Here is a 17,876-nt window from a genome sequence, read left to right as displayed (position 1 = left end):
GTACTTCACTTAATTTTATGGGATTCTTTTTATGAGTGAAAAATCTCCCTATTCTTGAACTGAGCAGCAATCATTTCCGATTAAATGACTCCTTTGCCTGCCAGGAAACAGCAAAACTCATCTTGCTTACCGAAACTGTATTTCTTCAATTAATATTGCATGCCTGTTCCTTTAGCTTACATTTCCTAAGAATCAGACCTATGGGGCTTGCTAGTTGCAGAACGGATTATTTTAAATTATTTTTTTTGTGGGGGTGGGTAGTGGTGGTGATGATGTCATTTTGGAAAACAATATGAAATCTTCCAATTTCCAGTAAGGTGAAGTTGAGGGGCAGAATTCTAATACCAGAATTACACAAGATGACCCGTAGGTATCAAAACAAAAAAACCCCACCAGTATCAATACACTGGAATTAATTGCTAATTATGCATTTTTTTGCTTGGCAGAACCACCATTTGGATCATCCTTCTAGTTGCTGCAGCAAAGGAAGATTAGATATGCGATGAAGAATATGACAAAGCAGGACAAAAAACCCTACTGCAGTTCTGCATATGTTCTGTCTGCTGTGATCTGGGGAAAAAGTATCTAGGAAACTACTAACTGCTACAAAGGTGTAGATCAGGACATTCAGAGCAATAACTAAGGAACAACGGCCTATGATCCTGTCAATTCCTACTCATATGAACAACTGAAAGACATCGCTGTTTTTTACACAGAATAGCAACGAGGCAAACAGAGCCTCTAATATCATTAAAGGCTTGCATGTTCAGTATCGTTTGGAAGACTTCTGTCACAACCAGAATATGCAGTTTTCCTCCTTTAGTTACAGGACAAGACATGGACTTGGACTGTATACAAGGGCTGATTCAATCTCAAGAATAATTTTAGCAAGAAAACAGGTAAATTCAATCTCAGTAGCATTTCTTCCATCTTCAGCACCCTTTTCCTAAGTACACATGCTCTCGTGGCTCCTATACTCCAGTATAAAACTAAACACCGCCATTTATTGTATTGCAATACATTAACATGATTTTGAAAGAAATTGGATAAATTTTCTAGCATTCCTTTGAAAATTTCTAGCTATGATATCCACAACTTACACTCAGGGAGATTTTTTGCTACCTTAGTTTTGCTCCTCAAATACTTTCATTTCTGTTCAGAAACACTCTTCTACCAATGTTACTTTGCCAGCTCAAAACCTCCAGATTTTTCTTTTAGAAACATTCTTGGAAAACAAGAAATCAAAATGTCTACACTTTATCCAACAGATACACACTTTGTAGCTTTGCTAATATATGCAAATTGTCTGATTGCTTGAAATTACTGATTAACCAGGCTGGAGAGCTGATTACCTGATTATCCAAGAGAAAAATAATTTAGCATGATTTTGTGTCATTTGACAGTCTAGATAATTTTCTAATTAATTTGAGTTTTCAAGTGAATTCAGAGATACTACTGAAAAAGAGAAGAGGTCAATAATCTGAATAAAGGTAAGCTTTCCAGGAATTTGCTTCTTACAACAATTATTTGTCAAACGTTATTGTTAGTTACAGACACTTCAGATGCAACACACATAAAAATGAGAATTTAAGATTTCCAAAATATTCAAAAAACAACCCATATTAAAATCTTCAGTGCTCTTGTAAAGATATTTTGTAGAGCTGGACATAAGATTAGTATTGCACTGGTCTGGCACATGGCATCAAACTTCCACTGTTACCAATAAATTCTGAACTACACGTGAAGTAATATGTAGCAGATATTTTGTCAATATGCTGAGAGAATAATAAATACTGGAAGTACATACTTGCCACTGAAAAGTTGTTGAGTGGATATGGCAGATCCACATCCTGGGGCTTCTCCTTATAGCCTATGAAAGAGCCATCTGTCTTTAGCAGGAAATATCTTGGCCGCCAGTTTTTTATATATTCTCCTAAAGGAAAAAAAAAAGTTCATTAGTACTGTAGAAAAAAACCTTTGATATTAAAACCCATAACATATTATCAGTGTCTAACACTAATTATACCAAAATCTTTTCAGACGTTTTCAATTTACAGAGGAAACCTTAACTCCCTCCAAAAGAAGAGAAAATGGAACTGCAGTGGTAAGCCTGGACTATACAATGATGCCTCTGGAATAAGCTACAAGCTACAAGCACACTATAGTAATATTCTATAATTCTAAATTTTACCACACTATACTCTTCAAAATCCTACATATTTATACATACAAACACTTAGAAGTTTGCTGCAGGCAAAAATAAGCACTGCAGCATGACTTTTAACAACAAAATGAAATCTAAGCTACTACAAAGTAGAGCATTTTTCCTGCTGAGCCAAAGCAAAACCAAATAATTTCCTCAAAACATACACTAAGCAAATACAAGAATACTGGGGGTAATGGGAAAACCTACACAAATTATAGTTAACAAATACATATGAAAGCAACAGGAATAAAAAAAGTTGAAGGCAATTACCTTTTAAGAAGTAAGTCCACCAATAAACCCACCACCACCACCATCCCCCCAGCCCAGTCTACGCAGAAGATTGTGCTAGCTATCAGGTATTCAGGACCAGAAACACAGGGAACAGTTCAGCAACAACTAAGGAATAGCTAACTAAGGAATAACAGCTTAATTAATGCCACTTATTTGCTATTTATGGGTGAAAAGTCTCTTTAATAGCATTATACTTTACAACGCCACACCAAAATCTCAGCAACGATTTCATTTTTAAAGTGCAATTACTCAGTTAAGTACAGGTGAGTTTAGATGTGCCCAACTTTCCCTGTCTTTGATGTCTATCGACTCTGCAAAGTAAGTAATGTATGTACAACTACTCATTAAGCTTTAAATAAGTCACTATTTCATCATTATACAAGTGAACATTTTAAGAAAAGAAGTGTATGTAACAATGCAGAATTTCCAGCCCTGCCTAGGACTCCTCACCTTTTGCAAAATGCTCAGAACTCATCAGTCCAGGGGCAGCACTGGTCCTGGGCTAAGCCCCGCCCTGTAGTGCCATTTACCACCTCAGCACCCTATTAACTGTAGCTACGTAGCTTTCAGACAGTTCAAAGGACAAAAAGATGTTTACATCCATACGACATGGAGGTGATTCCATTAAAGGCTAATCTAAAAATTAATTAATCGTATCTTCACATTTCCATCAGAGCAATAAACTAATTGTCACTGAAGTTCAACATGGCAGTTCTTAATATGGCCTCGCTGAACTTGATCACAGCTTGTAAGGATTTTGACAATGCCCGTGGATTAAAAAAAGATCTAACTGCGGCCATTAACATTTCTGATTTTCAAGATGTATTTAAGTAGAGAAGCTGGATAGGGAGTAGGAGATGGAGAGGAGGAAAGAGTGAGAAAAACGAACATCAGGCTATTTGTGCTGACTTATGTTTCCTGGCCCTCAGTAGCAAAACTCTTCCTATTTAGTCCTGCTTTTAAATAGCAGGGTACCTGCTTGATTTTGTTATCTAGACATTTTCACGTAAGTCAAAAGAAAATTGAAAAAGTCAACGTGTTACTTAATTCGACCACAAAATTAATAGAGCAGATATAGCGCTAGTTACATTTGTATTGACTCAGAGCTTTCTATCTCAGATCTCTGGTGCTAGTTCAGCTGGGAACATCCCTACTGACACTGCCAGTCTGAACTGATTTCTCAATGGGAAATCTCAGCTAACATAAAAGCAAACACTTAAAAAAAACCAAACCAAACCAAAACAAAAAAGCAGGTATGAGATATTTTTAAGTCAGAGAAGAAATACTAGTGCACTATGGAAAAACAAATGTGTAACTTTAATACCAACAACAGTGGAAATCTATGTCATCATTACATGAACAGGTAAGAACATTTCTTGAATTAAGTTTGCTGAATACTTGAAAATAAAATAATCATAGGCCTAAATAAAAGTATGACTTGTATTTTAAGAAAGTTTAAAACATGCCCTGTGACAAATTTGCTGAAATCTGCATGGCCTCAAAAGCTGAAGCTACAACAAAATCTTATGTATCAGATCATCCAGTGTAAGTTTTAAGAATATTAACATCCTAGTTGCTTTCTTAAACAGACCATAAAGACACTCTTCTTTACAATTCTAAGAAATTATGTCTTAGTTGTAACAGTAAGTGACTGTTACAAGAGAAAGTGCCTGTTACAGGTTTAAAATCTATCACGATTAGCCTTATCTAGAAGGTGCATTAACTGGAAGGCAGGCACCTAAAACCACTGAAGAAGAGTTCAAGGACAGCATGGAGAGAATATCAACGTGGCTAAAACAGGTCAGCCATCCAACAGTTCAGGTTTCAATGAGTGTCCTCCTTCCTGTAAGGAATAAACTGGACAGAGAGATAAGCAGACTGCTCTAAAATCAGAGCTGACAGCGTTAAGTACGGTCATTAGTCACTTCAGGAAAGAACAGAACCCTGTGCTTAGTTACATACGTACTCTCCAGAACTAAACCTGTAGAAGAGGAGCTCGTTCTAGCAGATGCCCTTAGAAACCCAGCGCAAAATTCCCTGATCACTTACTTCCTCTCCTCCTCTTAGGACAACACTTTAGATTGCATTTGACTTCTACTAGGTACCCAGAGTCTCTTAATGAGAAAACTGAACAGAATTTTGATCACCTATTGAGTTATGCAGCTGATGTTCTGCCTGAAGAAAAACCGTTAGACGAGCACGACTAGCGCTTCCAAGCTCCTCTGAAGACAACTAGCAACTTTGGACAAAAGCTAGTCACAAGAAGATATAAATATTGAATGTCGTATAAGTACCAGTTTATCCATGAGCACAGCTGTACCTCCGTCTTCACCCTGCTATAGCCAGACACAGGACATGTAATTTAAAAGCAATTGCAAAACACTATGGCTTCATAAGGATCCATCTATTTCTTTTATAGACATATTTCTTTGAAAACTGTTTCTCCTAATCGGCTACCCAACGTGAATCATGGTCAGACCACTTTTTTCAAGATGTCTGTACAAACATACATACACAAAACCCCTAGTTTTGTCTTGAAATGACCAATATTCCAATCCCTCTTCAAGGTCTATACATGAATATTTATAATCTGCTCTTTATTTATTTTGTAATTTAATTTACAAATGGGTGAACACTTTTGAAGACTAAAGTAAACAGTGGTATCAGTGAACAGTTCACTTAGCTGCTCAAGTGGCTTAATGGCTCTCAAGATGCACTCTAGGTGCTCTCTTATAACTGCCTTCCTTCTACATAATCTGCTTAAAGATAGAAAAACATTTCAGTCCATACTTCTTAATAGACATGTGCTTACTGAACTGCTTTGAAAGAGAATTCCTCCATACAAAAAATACTAAAACACAGCAGACTATTTGAAAAGAAAAAAACACTTCCACACATCTTCTAACTTGCCAGCCCCGCATTAAAAAAAAGGAAAAAATAAGTATATTTTGCAGTATGAGCAATATTAAATTACTTTAAATATATTTGGAGTGTATGTTTATCAAATACCTCAACATAAGCAAACAACAGTAAATTTACACCTGTAATTCATTAATTAAAGTGAAAAGAAATTCCATGAGAAAGGAGAAGTCCAGCCAGGCTAACCAAACCAAAAGATATCCTGACAGTTTTATGAAATAGAGCTGCCGTACTTAAAAAAGCAGTGGATCGCCGTAGAGAATTAATCAGTTTGTACCCTGCTTCCTGCTGAGTTAATGTAAGCTAAATTATTATTTTGCTTAAATTTACACCCTTCTAAGTTGAAAAACATGTTCTTTTGGGATCTGTTTATTAGACAGTAAGAAGAGGTCTCTAATTTCAAATACTGCAGTGAAGAAAGCCAAGTAATTGCTACATCATTTTTAATTCTAGTCAAAGTTGTTAAAGCTACTCGAGAAAAGGGACACTAGAATATATATCTCACAGATATATACAGACAATAAATACATACACACACACACATACCTAAAAAACTACAAATTGTAAATCAGTTTTCGTTTGTTCAGGTCTGCTTTTTTAATAACTACTAAGAGAATGCACCCAGAAGACGAAATAAGAGAGCAGTATGTTCTTGAAGCACAAGAAAATGCAATCTGATCTTTAGGCAAAAAGCTCCCTCATAACATGCAACTCTTTAATTAATGTTGTATTTAATAATACACTGGCTAACAACAGTAACAAAGAATGCTTAATGAAGGTGTGTTTAGAACATGACCCTCGCGGCTGGCTCTGTATTCGCCTCTGTACTGCAACCTTAATGATTTTTCTTTTTTGCCTTTGACAGCTAGTAACAAGAATCCTGCCTTCGGGACATTTCACAAAATATGTTTATTCTAGTGATGCAGTTTTTGCAGTTTTGATACTGCTGAGGAGCTTCACAAAGAAGAGCTTTCTAAGCAACCTGACTACGAGTAGTCAACAAATCTGTGTTAGACAAATGTATCACTCAAAGTTCATAATTTTTTTACTTCACCTCAGAACTCAGACTCTTCAAACAGATACTTCACCCCAGATTTAATGGTTGCTAATGTTAGTCTCATCACTCGCAATCCTTAAGCATATGGAAATTTAGCAATTCTTGAAAAATTATTTAGTAATTTAAAATTAATCTTCTTATTAAAAAATGTATTTTTATAAAAAACACTTTTGCAAAACAACTACATTTTTCAATATGTAAATGGTTTCAGAGGTGTGAAGGAAATGTCTTCAATATACAGTGCTGATAGGCAACAGAAACCTGAGTTCAAAAACTTGCTTCCTAAAAAGAAGCAACAGCTGCCACACAGACATAAGTGAGATTTAAGGGAAGGAGGAAAAAAAAAAAGAAAAAAAAAAAGCACTCTAAACCCCTCCAAGCAGAGAATACCAGAAATCTGCCTCTTGTCTGTGTCATCAGTTTACCAAAATGGATTTAATAGAAATAATACAAAAATATTGTTCTCCCTTCTTTTTTTTCTTTTTCCTTCTTAAGGCATTTTTTTGTTAAATCAAACTCCAGTTCCCCTACACTAACATTTAATAAGTAGAGGGGAGAAAAACTGAATTTATCTAAGAGCGCTTAACAAAATTATATAAAAGTAAATAAAACAACTTAACCATATGCAATTTTTCTCTAAAAGAAACAACTGTAATTAATGTCTGGTCAAGTAAAATCTCAGAAGTAACGTCAGTGGTTTTGAGATTGAATTTACTTACCTTGGCCCTCTGAGGGCAGTGTTACCTAACACACGATTAGAAGCATCAGCAGACTATTTGATTAAGTCAGTAGACACTAGTAAATGTAAAGCACTTCTGTTAAATATTTACTTACTTCTGATTTCTTGATAACAAATTTGCAATACAGTTCAAAGCTACTGTAAAAAACTAAATGTTTAAAAAAGCTAAAAAGTATACCTGTCCTCATGATTCAATATTGGTCCTTCAATCTAATGTAAATGTGTAATTATACATCATGCAAAAGATTTGACAAAATCTTATTGCATACAAAGAAATTAATTAAACTGTGATTTTTCCTAACATGCCTTAGCATTTTAAAATCTATTTTTATTATATACCCCCTCCCAAGTATTTGCCAGCAGTTCAAAGAAAAGCAATATTTGGAACTAGCGCTTTTTGATTCTGTCTTTTACGCTGAGACGGTGATTATTTATTTATACTAACTGTTTTCCCACAGTTCCCAGTAATGCTAAATGACATTTTGAGCACATCTGTACCTACATTAGACAAACGAATTTTTCCAGTCACAACTGGGAAAAAGGAAACATTTCATGCTATGTGTGGGCATCAGCTTATACCACAGCTAAGCTTCCATTAAGTTTTCCTGCAAATTGGGGAATTAAAGTGAGAAAGTTCCAAGTACCCTTACTGTCCATGACACCGCAAGGATCCAGTGCAGATATAAAGTCTGGTCAATTTATGTTCAGCTATTCACAGCTGTGTGGCCAGAAACCAGTGAAAATCACACAGATGTTAAGAGTTTGCAGAAGGCACCAAGCAGCCTTGGGGACAAGCTCTGGGAGCTCCTCTGCTGGGCAAGGGGAGAGAAAGCAGAGAGACACCACCTCCTCCGTGCCAGCCAAGATGGACTGAAGAGCAGCCAAATGATAGGATCTTTTTTCCTGAAGAAGTCAGTAGTAGGTAGTGATCAAAGACAAGGGCTCCTGCGAGTAAAACAGTAATTCCAAGTGGAGAGGTAGAGTCACCAGGCAGAGCGAAGCCACAGAGCGGCTCTCCATGGTCTCAGCGCGCACATCTCCAGCCAAAGCTATGGTAGGAGGATGAAGCTTCTCAATAGGAAGTTTTTCCCTGCTCTTACTGTGGGGTTTTCTTCCCCTCAGGCTCTAAATGCAACCCACAAACGTGTTCCAGCTAGAGGCTCACCAGGGTTCAAATCACCACCCACCCTGATTTTTTCATTACGGCTACTGGCGTGACTCAGTGTCCTATCTTGTATAAATGCAACAGTACTTCAGCTCCTGCTGTTTATTCAAGCCTTTCCTGTTGCATTAATAATCTTTTCTCTAAAATATCTAAAAATCTAGAGGAAAATATTCAATAACAGTCACACATACCGCTATTCAAACGTCAATGCAGTTTGCAAACTGAGCATCTACAATATCCACACAAAATTACTGATGTGCTTTGGCATCTCATGGAAAATAAATGTTCACAGCACATACTCAATTTTCATACGCACAAAATTTTGTCTTTTTAAAAAAATCGTACCAGAAACACTGAGTTAGCTGACATCCTGACAAATTAAGAATTGACCTTTACCATGTCCATTTTGAGCCAACAGGAAGAAAAACTTGCCAGTTTCAACATCACTCTCACTTCCCCTTCATTCTTGAAGAATAAGAATTAGAACAATAAATAAATTAAATAGGAGTTGATATTAACACATGCTGTCTGGAATAACAGAGCTCTGTATTGCATCAGCATCCCTGAACAACAAAGGAGATCAATATTTCCTAAATATGACTGTTATTCAGGAATGGAAAGCCAAGGTCTATGTCCGAGAAACACTTAGGGACGCTGCTGACATTTTTAAAATTTCTCTCTTGTATAAGGCTTTATAGGATCAGAGCCCAAAATGCTGTACTATTTAGCTGCCTCTCAAAGCAGTTTTGCAATTTTTAATAATACTGAGATGTATTGGTGGTAAATGCAAAAAAAAATTTAGAATATCACCTGACATTATTTTTTTATAGCTAAAAACCTTCATGCCCTCCGTACTTTTAAATATTTATAATTTTTATATAGGACTATCAGCATCAAGTCGTACTTTGCGTGACAGAAAAAAAACGACTTTGCTTTCTTCTGTTTTTATCAAATGCTAGGAGACCAAAGGATCTTTTTCAGAATTTGAAAATACCTTAAGAATAAGAAAAGCATAAAAATATTCATCTATAAATTACACTAAGACAGTCAGATACAGCAGCAACAATCTAAATTCATGTATGCATATATATTAAATCAGATGATTAAATTTTAAACACTTTTTAAATGTAGCTGAATTAAACATCTTCTTAATATTCTCTACTTACAACTTTTTGTAAAACAGCCAACTCTAGTTTACACAAGAAATCTCAAACTTTCCATTGTTTGCAAAAGAGTATGATAAGTTTGACAATAGCACTATCATTCAGCTGAGTTTCTTTGACAGATTATTGTGTTGTCAAAAATTATGTGACTTTCTCCTCTTAAAACTGGTATACTTGCTAGCATGTTTTCGCAAAGCAAACTGTCTCACTTTTAAAACTGCCACGTTGCAATAATTTTAGAATAGCTCCTCTGAACTTCCTCCTTGTCACTAGGTGTGCTCCTAGCCCCAGACCTTGCCGGGTGCCAAAAAGATAGCACCAACATAGTTCACCTACGTTTCTTCCTCGAGCACATCGCTAAAGCCAACCTTTTTGCTTTATCATTTAGCCTGCATCACATACAAACGATCAGTCCAAGATACGCAGAAGTGTTCCTCAAACTGCTAGAGTTGAAAGAACAGCTCCACTACTGCTCCACATCAGGAGAACTCTGGTTGCATGAAATGCTTCACGATAAGCTGCAATGCAGCATTACCCAGAGTAACTTGGACGTCACACCACCAATGACAGAACACAGAAAATGGCACAATTCTGCGGAGGAGAACTGACAACCCAACTAAGAGCCAAACAGCATTTCTCCATTTTCAGTGCTGCTGACCTCTGTCTATCCTCAGATGCAGAAATCGGTACTTGGGTAGGAGGCAGGCACACCTGAATTTTCAGTTCAAATTAAGTTGACATAATCCAAAACTGACTTCTTCCACTCAGCCATGCTGATGATAAAAGAGGACATCAAATGCTCCCATCGGTAGTTACTGTTATCAATGACCTACAGACCTGATGCTTATCAGAACTACGACAGAAGACAAAGAAAAGGGGTTCCTTCACTTTTGGTGAGGGGTTGGTGGGAAGGGGTGCATAGGTTCATACAGATAATATTTAATTCATGCTGTGACTGACCAAAAAACTCTGATATATACTGGTAACTGGAAGACATGCCTGCGACTTCAACCACTATTTCATCTTCCATTTTTCAGTTCAATACAGATATCAAAAAGTTGAATTTGCACACAATATTTAAGAAGAAAATTCATTATTCTAATGTTTCCGCTTTTATCTTTAAAGTAAGAGATCACCTGGATAAGACAATGCTTTTGTTTAGCCTTTTGGGGCTAACTTAATTTCCCTCCATGCTTGTATCATTTTTCACATTCCTTTCACGTTATCCTGGTAACTCAGAATCAGCAGAAATCACCAAACAAAAAATAAGAAAGGATTTTAGTGGAAGAAAGAAAACCATATTCCTATAGATCAATCAAAATTTATTTTACGTCCAACTGTCAAACAGGAAAATATAAGTTATGCCTGACCAGCTCCTTGCCTTTAGAGAAAGAACTGAAAATAAGATCAAGTGAAAGAGAAAATTAGTTGCTAATCTCATTCTAACCCCTAGCATTTACTTGTCTACTATATAATACTCGACAATCACCGATTGGCACTTTCTGCATAAGAAAAGCACAGGATGCAATAGCAGGGGTATGCACCGCATCAGTCTTGAGGTAGACAGACAAAGCTATGTAAGAACTTGTATAGCACCTGTCCACCAAATGTCTGAGACTGAAATAACTGCATTACACTTTCTACTTCCACAAGTACCAAATTTATCAAGTTGTTGGGTTTTTTTTTTTTGAAAAGCACCACATGGAGACATCAAAAGTTTTCTTCCCTACAAGAAAAGGCTCTTTTTAGGAATAAACAACGGAGGGAGGGAAGATATTAAACTCCTGAACTAATTAACAGAAGTAAAGGAGGCGGTGGGGGACAATGATAATTAATATGTACCCTCCTCCTAACCAAATCTCCACATACATTCATTCTGTATATGCACACACAACAGCAGCATCATAAACCGTCTCAAGTTCTTGCCATTATTCAGTTCGACATCTGCACATGTTTATGCGTCTCTCCAAACAACCTCTTGAACACCCTGCTGGAGCTGTCATTTTTTTCTTCTCCCTATCTGGCAGATGGCAAGTCAACAATCGGCATCAACAGCAGCCGAATATCTCCCCCCTCCATCCGACCCCCCTAAACAGACACAATAATAACTTCTTTGTGCTTCCCCACAATGCAGCTGCTTAAACCATTTCGCTACAAGGCTGCTTTGCCTTAATAAAAAAAAAAAAAAAAAAAAAAAAAATCCCTTCTGTCAAGTCTAAAAAGCAGCATAATGTTAAGCAAGCTAAAGCCACAGCACAGCTGCAAACGGGCAGACACATTGACAGCTCCTCCCTTAACAAAGCCCTGTGAATTGAAGGGGGTTCATCTGAGGCTCACACAGTAATTAGTATAAAAAAGTCCGACAGCCTCTATTATGCTAGGAAAAAAAAACTGGACAGAACTGGGCTGCTGTTTTGCGTCAAGAGTTCTGCTGCAGAGTAGATAAATCATGTTGGGTTTTTTTCCTCTCTTTTTAAAGACAGTAATAAGGAGGATGAGAGAAGCTAATTTGAAAACTTGGACACAGTAATTGTACCATATGGTGAGCATTTATCCCTTCTGAAATACACGCTAACAGTCACTTACATGCACAGTGCTTTGTTTTACAGTTGTTATTCTCTCTACCATATTCATAAAATGGATCTGAATATCCGATACTCCAGAGAAGTTGTGTGTAATTAGCAGCAAAACTGCCTGAGCTTAATATATTGGCCTACCATAGCAATCTAGTTAATTGCAGAAAATCCCATGCCCCCAAAATTTAAGTAGTGTCCACTTCAAGGATTTTTTATTTCTCTCAAACTGGCTAAATATCACACATAATAAAGTTCAGAGAAGTAATTTATTGACACTAATACTCCTTGATATTGTTGGCTCTAAAACGCATGAGCTGGAGGTATTTTCCTTTTCATCCATGCAGTATAGAGGAATTAATTCAAGAACCATTTAACAGTATCCACAAAATATTTCAGTTCCATCGTACTTGGAAAAGGAATTTCTCCATAAACCTAAAGGTGAAACTGAACTTCAGCACAGGGCACGGGAGGGAGACAAAGACTTCAAATCCACTCCCTCACCTCCGTCCCCATTTTCTTCCTGAATCGTATTTTACAGTATTTTTGTTAGCAAACCAAATGTTTTATTTTTAAGGATCTTCAAAATTTGGAAAATATACCGTACAACCCTCAAGGTCTGCTTGCTCTTTACCACATACTTCCAGCTTTTCACCCTGCTCATGCCACCAAATCATCCTGGAATCACGGAAGATAAGGAACCAGTTGAGGGGAGTTGGGACAATGTAGCCTTCTTTAAATAAAGCAAACACTGTAATTAAATGACAAAATTAATAGATCTTAGAAGTACTGCTCAGACAAAATAAGATGTAGCGAACTTCCAAGCAAGGGAAATAAAGAACTCAAGCAAAATAAAAGATGAAAAACTGTTGAAAAATTAACCAGACATAAAATGAAGTCTGCAACTGAAGATAATGGTATTTGCAAAGAACCAGAATGGTTCCTTTCCTTCTATTGATCTTTGCCTCAGAAGACAACGACAGAAATCTGCTTCAGGTAACAGACAAATACTTTCACTGCCTCTGGATCAAAAAGGAGGTACTGGAGCAGAGTGCTAGGCACTAAGGAGTCCCAGAACTAAGCAGAATACATCCACAATTACTAAGGCATTTTAAGTGAGGTGAAAACTACTGGCAAAGAATGCTACCTTTCAGTGATGACAGTTATACTGAAGGATTATAAACGGAGAATTACACCCCACACCCCAAAAAAGAACAAACAAAAAAAGTTAAAGAAAAAAATATTTAAAATTTCAAATCAATTGGTTGAATGGTAATAGAAGAAAACTGTTTATATTTCTGCTTTTAATCATACGCTTAAATAACGCAAACTGCCTTTGAGTAGAAAAATAACACCCATCATACATATGGGATTTCTTTAAAGAATGTCAAGAAAATAAAATGGATAAAGACTAACTGACGCAATTTATTTAACTTTTAAAAAGTTTAAGGAAACAGTAGTTGCGTGGAAGAAAAAACAGAATAGAAACAGGAAACTGGATAGAAGGAAGAGAGCAAAATAGGATCACGTAGTCAAATTTCAAACTGTGATGCTCTACAGTTCTCTGTTAGGAACATTTTTAGTTAATATATACAACAGTGATCTGGGATCACCACTGCATATACTGCAAGACAGTAATACTATTCAAGTTTATTAAGGATGTGAAGAATTTCAGAGTGGCAAAGCTATGCCAGTGAACTGAGAAACGCCAGATAAAATGCAGTGAAGAATTACTTGAATTAATAAACAGTACAGGAAAAACCTGAAATACTCATACACTGTGGTTAGGTTTAAATTAACATCTAAAGAGCAATTAATGTAACCTTTGCTTAAGTATGCGGTGCTGAGAAGAAAGAAAGAAAGGAAAATATTATCATTTGCAAAGTTACACAATTTTAGGAACACTGAAAATATTATTCCACGATAAACAGATAAATTACAGGTTTGCTAACTATATTAAAAAAAATGTCAAGAGAACAGAAGGGATTCAGAGACAAAACACAGACAAAAAAAACAGAGTTAGTGAGAAGCAGAGTGAGGAGAGAAAGACTGGATTAGGCTTCAGTTTCAAAGGAAGGACTACGACAAAAGGATTTAACAACACAAATGGCCAATAGTAGAATATCAGTCATCTCACAGGAACACATTTTCAGAAGAGTTCAGGAACAGATTTTCAAACATTCGGCATCTACAGTTCCAGCTGGATTCTGTAACATCACCCCGTAGCTAGCGGCTTTCACCATGGCAATGGCAGCCCCTCTCCCGCCAATTCAGCACCCAACAACTACTGGCACCTTTAGAAAAAGCCAGCCTCTCCTTGAATGCTGTGAGGCATCTCCACAATCGTGCGAGCACTTTTTCTTAAAAAATGAAAATCTCACATTCAGGAAATTGGAGTAAACATTCAACATAGGCAGGCTCTTCCTTTAATTGCTATGCCATTTTGTCCGGGCACAAATCTGGTGCTAGCCAGGGAGTACTGATGGTGAACTAAAGTCACAGTCCTTGGCCACTTTGGTTCACCTTAAATACAATCTACTGCATTTGGGAAGGTGAGGAACACTTGCAAAGGAAGTGTGCAGTGCATCCCATCTCCTACCCCACAGAGTCAGCAGTGGTATCCACGCAGCTGAGGCAGGTCTACAAAATGATCTAACCGAAAACACACCCCAAGAAAATATGTTTTGATCAGATCAAAACTATTTCAGCTCACTGTACCGTTAGTAATAGCACAAAGGAGAGAAGAGGAATAACGGGCTTGGGGGCAAGAAAGATGCAAGGGAGAAGGGGCATCTGCATGAATTTGTATAAGATTAAGAATACTGATTAATCGGACTGCTGGTCTACCATGTGATTGCAATTCTTGTTTTCCAGTTAAGCTAGAAAATCAGTTCAAGTGATTCAAATTTCTAAGATGAACTGCATCTAAGCAACGATGCCACAATAGGTCTGATGCAATATTAAACCAAGAATTTCCCTAATACAATTTCACATTCTATAAAAGCGAAGTATATTCTGACGTGTCAGAAAATATTCTGACAACATTTCTGTTACACATGTACACAGAAATTGTAGATGAAAAAAGTGTAAACTATAAGGAATATGTATAAATATCCGTACTCTGGCAAATAACTGCAAAATCACTTAAAATTCACAATTTGAAAAAAGCTAGAAATACAGTATTTTGACATGTATTTGTGAAGTAGTTATTACAATTTAATGATATTAACAAAATCTTAGCAACACAGAGATCCCAATATAAATTGATATTTTGAGTTAGCCATGCAATACTTCCCTTACTAGAAACAGTGCTAAGATAAGAACAATTTAGCCAGTAAAGTATTTTCTTAATTTGCAGACTACAATTAAAGTAATAAAAGCTAAGAAAAACACAACTCAAGTTTTTAACCTCAGGATTCTACATATTTCTGAAGTATTTCACTGCCTTAAAATGAATAAAACTGCTCATAACACCCACATAAGAATCATAATACAGTTCAATTTTAATATACATATTTTAAAATATTTTATCTTGCATAATTTTTTTATATTACAATTGCAATAAACATTCAGGCAAGCGAGGTGTTAAAAAGTCTTTTACTTCAATTTTTTCCAGTCCTCTGAATTAAAAGAAAGCTTGACTGATAAGCAGAAATGTGAAATTCTAGACCCTGCAATTCTCCTAGCACAACATTTTTGCCTCAGTTTCAGTCACTTTAGAAACTTTTAAAACAGAACTACAAATTATGAACCAAAATTCCAGACACAAGATGGAACTGAAAGATGACTGACCTGGATAAGACATATAAATTTATCTAGCCAATGTCAGGATGAGGTTTGTTACTGTTTTTCTGCTAACAGACACATATTTTGTGGCTTTTCCGCTATGAGCATACTTTTTTTTCCCTAATCTGAATTACTGAAAAGTTTTTAATGACTTAGCTTCCAAAATAGTTTTGATGCAAAAGGCAGTCTAATAACTTACAGGATGACCTTAAACAGATCTCAACAAACTCTACAATTATTTTATCCGATGCAGAAGTCAAATTTCATACAAGAGAAAACACTGGTAATCTCCTCCTACACCTGGCCTTTCTGAAATCCTGACTGTACACACAATAATTAACTGGCACCAAATATTTAACATTTGTGACACCAAAATAATAGGGACCAATAAGGAACTGTAATTTTCAAAAAATATATTTGCATTACTAGTGAATTAACTAAACAAATTTGATGTGGTTTTAGTGGACGTTTTTTCCTCTAGAAAGTAAACAGCACAATTTTCTAATTAATAAAAACAAAATGGAAACTGACTTACAACACTGACTTCAAAATCCTTGTCAAAGTCTGTACTGGTGATGTCACAAATGCTGTCACATCTGAGCGCGTATTGTCTGTAGAAGGTTCAGAAATGTCCATTTTAATCAAAACATTTATTAGAGGTAGTTATGTCTTTTGTTTTTACTTTAATGAATTACATAATTCCTTAAGAATCATGGTTGCAATTCCCTTTAGAAATAATAAATTAGGTAAAATCTAAATAGCTGAAATATAGGGATCTGATCTGTAATGGATATTAGAGTGAGGGGAAATCCGTACTTTATGCTTCCATCAGCCTTTAATAATGATGTTTGCACAACACCGATGCAACACTCCCATTTTCAAATTTGCTTAAAATGAACTACAAATTCTTTCCTCAGGGTACTCAAATGCCAGTGACAAAGTGCTACAGGACAGAAAACACCATTTCTCCAAGCCTACGGTCATTTTTAAATTAAACCTTTTAAATTCATGACACTTCAAAGCAACATGTATTATCTTCCATTTCTCCCCACCTTAAACCACTAGATACTAAACAATTACTTTTCTTACGTCAAGAAATCCTCACATCACTGGTCAAATCCCAGAGACAGAGAATTTAAAAGAGATGGGGACACTTGTTCACCTAGATGCAAGTTGTCGATGGCTGAAAAAAACCTTTTCCTTCTCTCCTTTCTCCCTGTGCAATTTGGGAGTATGGCACTACCAAAAGGACCATGCTGTACTATGGGGAGGGATTTGAGCTGTGTAGGTGCCTGAAGAACTCTTAAGCATTCATCTTCATATTTAGAGCAATTATAGCATAACTATTTATATACTTAAGTTTCTTTTGATGCAAGTCATCTATGTTCTATAATCATTTCTGTATGTCCCCAGTAAAGATAACCAAAGAAAGAAGCCTTTCCAATAAAGACTTACAGTGCGAAAAATAAATCCAACCACAGAACTTCTTAAAACATCTTTTAAAATTTCCTATCTGTGACATAAGAATTGGAACAAATGACAACAGAATAAAGCTATGCTCCTATTTGAAATTCCAAAGAAAAAAATAAATAAAAATCTCATGCCAGAATGAGGTATGAGGACATATGGGCAGTCTATCACCTGACTACCAAACAACAGTACTAAAGCTGACACATGTTTGTTAATCCCGAGAGGTAAAACGCTGCTTTGTCTTCCGGGGGTCGTGCTGCAGATGAGTGCCCGTTATGATGCTGATGCATTTTTCCATGCTGACGTTCCCCAGGGAATTTGAGTTCCCCATCAGGGAGAAGCGATACGAATTTTTTGTCTCCTCTAAGCCTTCCATATTTTTGTTTACCAAGTGTTCACATAAGAATAGGAAGTACGAGAAGCACAGCTGAAACAGTTTTAACAAAAGCTTTTCTTCTGTATGTTTACAGTTTAATTCAGTTAAATTTTATACCAAGACTATTTAGT

At 36.3% G+C, this 17,876-nt stretch overlaps 1 protein-coding gene across 2 annotated transcripts in view; it reads right to left on the bottom strand.

Annotated features, from left to right (window-relative positions):
• AKT3 (AKT serine/threonine kinase 3) overlaps positions 1-17,876 on the bottom strand; it is a 154,091-nt gene that overhangs the window by 70,248 nt on the left and 65,967 nt on the right. For both annotated transcript variants that reach the window (XM_074579978.1, XM_074579977.1), the window contains exon 3: positions 1,808-1,933. In XM_074579978.1, the coding sequence (XP_074436079.1) occupies positions 1,808-1,933 (126 nt within the window). The remainder of the gene's footprint in view (positions 1-1,807; positions 1,934-17,876) is intronic.

This window comes from Larus michahellis, chromosome 3, assembly GCF_964199755.1.
Source record: "Larus michahellis chromosome 3, bLarMic1.1, whole genome shotgun sequence".
NCBI classification, from domain to species: Eukaryota; Metazoa; Chordata; class Aves; order Charadriiformes; family Laridae; genus Larus; species Larus michahellis.
This window is presented reverse-complemented; position numbering and strand designations above follow the sequence as displayed.